Source organism: Physeter macrocephalus, chromosome 9 (assembly GCF_002837175.3).
Source record: "Physeter macrocephalus isolate SW-GA chromosome 9, ASM283717v5, whole genome shotgun sequence".
NCBI lineage: Eukaryota > Metazoa > Chordata > Mammalia > Artiodactyla > Physeteridae > Physeter > Physeter macrocephalus.
In genome coordinates, this window is record NC_041222.1 from 98368113 (window position 1) to 98374595 (window position 6483).

A 6483-nucleotide genomic window follows, 5' to 3' on the forward strand; every position below is an offset into this window, starting at 1 on the left:
CCCGGACCGGGGCACGAACCCGTGTCCCCTGCATCGGCAGGCGGACTCTCAACCACTGCGCCACCAGGGAAGCCCGAGAGTGAATTTTAAATGGGAAGAAAAGATCTAAAACTAAGCCACTTGTAAGGATTTTTAATGTTAATCTAACTCAAAACACTTTGGGCCATGCAATTAGGGAAGATTTTTAACTCTTATTTTTAAGAAAATTCTATTTGAGTCTAAGGTAAATTGAGGACTATATTGTAATTAAACTTTAGAAAGAAGTAACTTTTAGCTACTATTCTGTTGGAGCTTTTTTTTAAATGTATATTTATTATATATATATATATTTTTTAATTTATATTTTGAAATCTTACTCTAAACTGTGTGTCCTAAATAAATAGTATATAAATACACTATTTATTGATGGCTATGCCTGACTACTTTAATAAAGAGTAATCTTTTTGAAGCCAAAACAAAATTAAGTATAAATTTTTCATTTTTTTGTCAGCTGTGGAAAATCTAGTTTTATGACCTGCAAACAAAATATCACCATTTGCATTATTTTTTCCACTTAATTGTAATGTGCTCCAAGGACATAAGAATAAACCACAGGTGCTAAATTTGGAAATCCAAATCAGTAGGTTCCCAGTAAGTAAAAATGGTTCTCATCTTGTATTTTTAGGTTCCCAGATTGTGATGAGCCGTATCCTCGACTTGTGGATCTGAATTTAGCTGGAGATCCTACTGAAGGAGCCCCAGTGGCAGTGCAGAGGGACTATGGTTTTTGGTGTCCCCGAGAGTTGAAAATTGATCCTGATCTTGGCTATTCTTTTTTGCACGTGCGTGATTGTTCACCTCCTTGTCCAAATATGTACTTTAGGAGAGAAGAACTTTCATTTGCTCGATATTTCATAGGATTGATTTCAATCATTTGCCTCTCTGCCACATTATTTACTTTTTTAACTTTTTTGATTGATGTCACAAGATTCCGTTATCCTGAAAGACCTATTATATTTTACGCAGTCTGCTACATGATGGTATCGTTAATTTTCTTTATTGGGTTTTTGCTTGAGGACCGAGTAGCCTGCAATGCATCTAGCCCTGCACAGTATAAGGCTTCCACAGTGACACAAGGATCTCATAATAAAGCCTGTACCATGCTTTTTATGGTACTCTATTTTTTTACTATGGCTGGCAGCGTTTGGTGGGTAATTCTTACCATCACGTGGTTCTTGGCAGCTGTGCCAAAGTGGGGTAGTGAAGCTATTGAGAAGAAGGCATTGCTATTTCACGCCAGCGCGTGGGGCATCCCTGGAACTCTAACTATCATCCTTTTAGCGATGAATAAAATTGAAGGTGACAATATCAGTGGCGTGTGTTTTGTTGGCCTCTACGATGTTGATTCATTGAGGTATTTTGTTCTTGCACCCCTCTGCCTGTATGTTGTAGTTGGGGTTTCACTTCTCTTAGCCGGCATCATATCCCTAAACAGAGTTCGAATTGAGATTCCATTAGAAAAGGAGAACCAAGATAAACTGGTGAAGTTTATGATCCGGATTGGTGTTTTCAGCATTCTTTATCTTGTACCACTCTTGGTTGTAATTGGATGCTACTTTTATGAGCAAGCTTACCGTGGCATCTGGGAAACAACATGGATACAAGAACGCTGCAGAGAATATCACATTCCATGTCCATATCAGGTAAGGGAAACCTTGTTCTAAATTTCAGAATATGTGACAGTGAAAAGAGCTAATCTTAGCTGATTGTTTTTTTGTTGTTATTTTTTTTAACTCTTCATGAACGACCTGTACATTAAAATTTTAAAGTGAAGATAATGAACAAATTTATTGTAGTAAGAATGTCATACACATGTTTCTATAAACATTTTCCTTTTAAAAGATGACTTACAAGTCCAAGCTGGGGGCTTTTAAGCACTTTACTTCTGTTACCACAAAATAGTTGCTTGTTGATTATTTAGAAGTCTTCAGGTTTGAGGGGAAGTTGTTGATTAAAAGGCATTGTCTTTCTGTGGAAATTTTACTGATATTCAGAATAAGGATTGTTTTAACAGTTTTGAAAAAAAAAAGTAGGACACAGTTGTACAAACAAGTTCATCTCTTAATTAGTCTTGGTTTTTCTTTTTTGCATACTGAAGTGTTTTACCTTTTAGTTTAAAGAGATCAGATAATCATAGAATTTTAGATCTAGAGAGGACTTTAGAGATCATTTATTCAGGTTCCCTCTATAATTTAGAGTTCTTAAACGTCTGTCTCATCTGAGGCTTAGAATTACTAAGTGACTTGTTCACACTCTGCTTGGATTTAGTTCTAGGAGAGGAGTGGAACAAGGAAAGCAGTTTAGAGGGACTGATGCTAAGTATTTATCTCTCTCATCTTAAAACCTCTCTAGAACCTATGCTCCTAGCTTTTACCCTCTCTTCTTTCACGACAAGTTTTCTTGAAAGAATTGCCTCCACTTGGTGTCTCATGTTCGTTGTGCTCCAGCTTCCCTGTTCTCGAAGTGCGCCAGCCACCCTTTCATCTCCCCCAACCCTTATGTTTCTCTAATACCTTTTAAATACCTTTATTAAAGTACTTATGCATTATAGATAACTTTTGTTTGTCTCTTTTCCCTACTAGACAGTGAACCCCTTGAAAGCAAGAACTTCTTTTTTTTTTTTTTTTTTTTTTTCGGTACACGGGCCTCTCACTGTTGTGGCCTCTCCCGATGCGGAGCACAGGCTCCGGACGCACAGGCTCAGCGGCCATGGCTCACGGGCCCAGCCGCTCCGCGGCATGTGGGATCTTCCCGGACCGGGGCACGAACCCGTGTCCCCTGCATCAGCAGGCGGACTCTCAACCACTGTGCCACCAGGGAAGCCCAAGAACTTCTTTTTCATATTTTTTGAAAGCATGTTCTGTAGGTTAGTAGATGATGGCATTGAGAATGTGAATGTGTAGATTGAGAAAGACTTTTTAAAAATAAATTTATTTATTTCATTTATTTATTTTTGGCTGTGTTGGGTCCTTGTTGCTGCACGCGGGCTTTCTCTAGTTGTGGTGAGTGGGGGCTACTCTTCGTTGCAGTGCGCGGGCTTCTCATTGCGGTGGCTTCTCGTTGCGGAGCACGGGCTGTAGGCTCGTGTGCTCAGTACTTGTGGCTTGCGGCCTCTAGACCCGCAGGCTCAGTAGTCGTGGTGCATGGGCTTAGTTGCTCCATGGCATGTGGGATCTCCCTGGACCAGGGTTCAAACCCGTGTCCCCTGCATTGGCGGGCAGATTCTTAACCACTGCGCCACCAGGGGAGCCCCTGTCAGGCAGATTCTTAACCACTGCGCCACCGGGGAAGCCCCGAAAAGACATTTTTAAGAAATGGTAACAGTAGTACTGCAGACAAGGAGTGTGTGATTAGTACATAGTCAATGCTCATAAATATTTGATGACTGAGAATGCCAATTCCCCCTTTTTTATTTTGTGGTATAAATAGTCCAATACAAAATTAATTTTTATTGTATAAATATTAGCTACTGGCTTTAAAAAAAAACTCATAATTGAAAGACCAGAAAAAATGAATAATTGAAATTGTATCACACTTCTTGACAGAATTACTTATTAAAAACTCTTAATGTGAGGTTTCAGACCTGAAGCTAAGTAATCACATTTTGCCCCTAACGAGAGAGAAAGATGGTTGAATTACATTGTGCGTTTCTCCATATAAAGTTTCTAGGATTCCAAATATATATTGTCTTAGGGCTACTGAAGAAATAATGTTTGGCTCTGAAATAATGATCTGAAACATACCAAACCTCAAACATGTAAATTAGTAAATTAGAGTAGTTGGGCTGCTGCTATTTTCAAGACATTCCTAGAATTCTTTTAGCATCTTTAGAACCAGTTTGAGTTACAAAAACGTGTGTGTATGCATCTGTTTATAGTCATAGGTTAAAAGTGTTTTTTATTTCCAACTTACAGAAATAATGTTGGATTTCCAACATCCTAAAAAGAATAGAGAATGGTATAATAACAGCATAGTTATTAAGGTGTAAAGTCTGTGTTAGGAATCCTGGCTTCATATCTAACTCTCATTATTTACTAGTTTTATAACCTTAGATCAACTTCATCTCTCTCTACTTCAGTTTCTCATCTGTAAAATGAGTAATAGAATTTAATAGTAATAAGAGTAATCATATTAGATACAAATAGTAGTAGAATCTGTCTCCTAGGGTTGTATTTAGGAGTCTGCATGCAAACACTTAGAAGAGTGCCTTCTACATAATAAGTGCTCAGATGTTAGCTCTGTTATTCATTTTTTTCATTTATTGTTGCTGCTGTTATTGTTATGTATGCACACACACATACATACATATATGTTTTTTTAAACCATCCAGTACCAAACTTTAGGAAATGCTATATTCGTTTTAAGTTTTTGAGAATATACACGCCGATACGTGTACCACTAACTTGTCCATTTTAACTGCAGTAATCTAATGTATAAATATACTGCTGTTTGTTCACTCATTATTTTGTTGATGGACAGACATATAGTTTTCAAGTCTTTTTGCTGTTGTAATACCTGTCTTCCTTGTACATGACCAAGAATTTCCATGGGCTGTATACCCAAAAGTGTAATTGTGGAATTGTAACATATATGCATCTTCAACTCAAGTGGTTATTTTAATTTACACTCCCAGTATAGAGTATGAATTCCCCGTTTCTCCCCATCTTGGTGTTCTCAGGCTTTTAGGTTTTTGCCAACCTTTGAAACAATATCTCAAGTCTATCATGATTTTTATTTCCCTTATTCCTCATAAGGTTCAGTATGTTTTCATATTTTTATTGGCTATTTGGGGTTTCTCTTCTGTGATTTGCCTATTTGTTACTGTTGTCCATTGCTCTGTTAGGTTATTTGCCTTTTGTTGTTATTGTTTTAATTCTTTGTCAGTTGTTTGCATTGCAGGTATCTTATTCTGCTCTGTACCTTGTCTTTTCACTTTGTGTTTTCTTTGCCTTTTGTGTTTTAAGAAATCCTTCCCTGCCTCTCAAAGTCATAAAAATGGTCTGCTATATTTTTCCTAGCAGTTTTTAAAATTTGATGTTTCGATTCATAGCTTTAATCCCTTGCAATTTATTTGTATGTATGTTATGAGTAACATAATTTTATTTTTTCATATGAATAAGCAGTATGCTTTTTGCACCATTTATCGAATAGCCCATCTGAACTGTAATGCAACGGCTATAATATACAAGTTCCATTTTTAGTCTCTCTCTGTTGTGCACTGGTCTGTTTGTATAACCTTGTAACAATTCCACATTTCCTCTACCGTATTCTTCTTCAAAATTATTTTAACCATCTTGGCACTTTTCTATATGAATTTTAGAATAATTTATCCATGAAAAACACTGTTTGGATTTTTATTGAAATTGTTTTAGGTTTTAAATGAATCTGGGAGAAATTGCTATCTTTGTAATACTGAGTTTTAGTATCTTTTAGTTTCTTTCTTTATGTATGTATTCATTCATTCGTTCATAGGTACCATACAGTTTTTGTTGCAGAGGTCTTTTCTGTATTACGCTTTTCATTTGGTTATTGCTGGTGTACAGGAATGCCGCTGATTCTTGCATATGACCTGATATTGAGCATCCCTGCTACACTCTTTTATTAGTTTTAACTGCATATCGGTTCTCTTAGATATTCTTTGTAGAAATCCTCTTGTCTGCAAATAAGGACAAATTCGTATCTTGTTTGCTTTCCACTTCTTATGTTTTATTTAAGATTTTTCCATCTGTACTCATGAGTGAGATAGATTGTGATCATTTTTCTTTTCTTGCCCTGTCCTTTTCCTTTTTGGTGTCAAGGTTATAATAGCTTCATAAAATGAGGGTTTTTTTCTTCTATTCATTGAAACAGTTTTTACAAGAAATAGGGTCTGTCTGCTCTTTGAAAGGGCTGGTATATCCTCCTGTAAAAACCCTCTGTCATGGTATCTTTGAAGTAAGGAGAGAGAAGTTTCATCTTTCTGAACTGAAATTCTGCACCCATTATTCAGTAACTCCCCATTCCTCCCTGCCTCCCAGCCTTTGGCAACCATTATTCTACTTTATATCTCTATGAATTTGACTACTCTGGGTACCTCATATAAGTGGAACTCAAATACTAGAATTTTTTAAAAAATAAATTTATTTATTTGTTTTTATTTTTGGCTGTATTGGGTCTTCGTTGCTGTGCGCGGGCTTTCTCTAGTTGTGGCGAGCGGCAGCTACTCTTCGTTGAGGTGCACGGGCTTCTCATTGTCGTGGCTTCTCTTGTTGTAGAGCAAGGGCTCTAGGAGCGAGGGCTTCCGTAGTTGTGGCACGTGGGCTCAGTAGTTGAGGCTCGCGGGCTCTAGAGCACAGGCTCGGTAGTTGTGGCGCACGGGCTTAGTTGCTCCGCGGCATGTGGAATCTTCCCGGGCCAGGGGTTGAACCCGTGGCTCCTGCATTGGCAGGCGGATTCTTTTTTGTT

General features: G+C 37.6%; 1 protein-coding gene across 2 annotated transcripts in view; it reads left to right on the top strand.

Annotated features, from left to right (window-relative positions):
- FZD3 (frizzled class receptor 3) overlaps positions 1-6483 on the top strand; it is a 94505-nt gene that overhangs the window by 34688 nt on the left and 53334 nt on the right. For both annotated transcript variants that reach the window (XM_024130894.3, XM_007108016.3), the window contains one exon: positions 665-1682. In XM_024130894.3, coding sequence (XP_023986662.1) covers positions 665-1682 — 1018 coding nt within the window. The remainder of the gene's footprint in view (positions 1-664; positions 1683-6483) is intronic.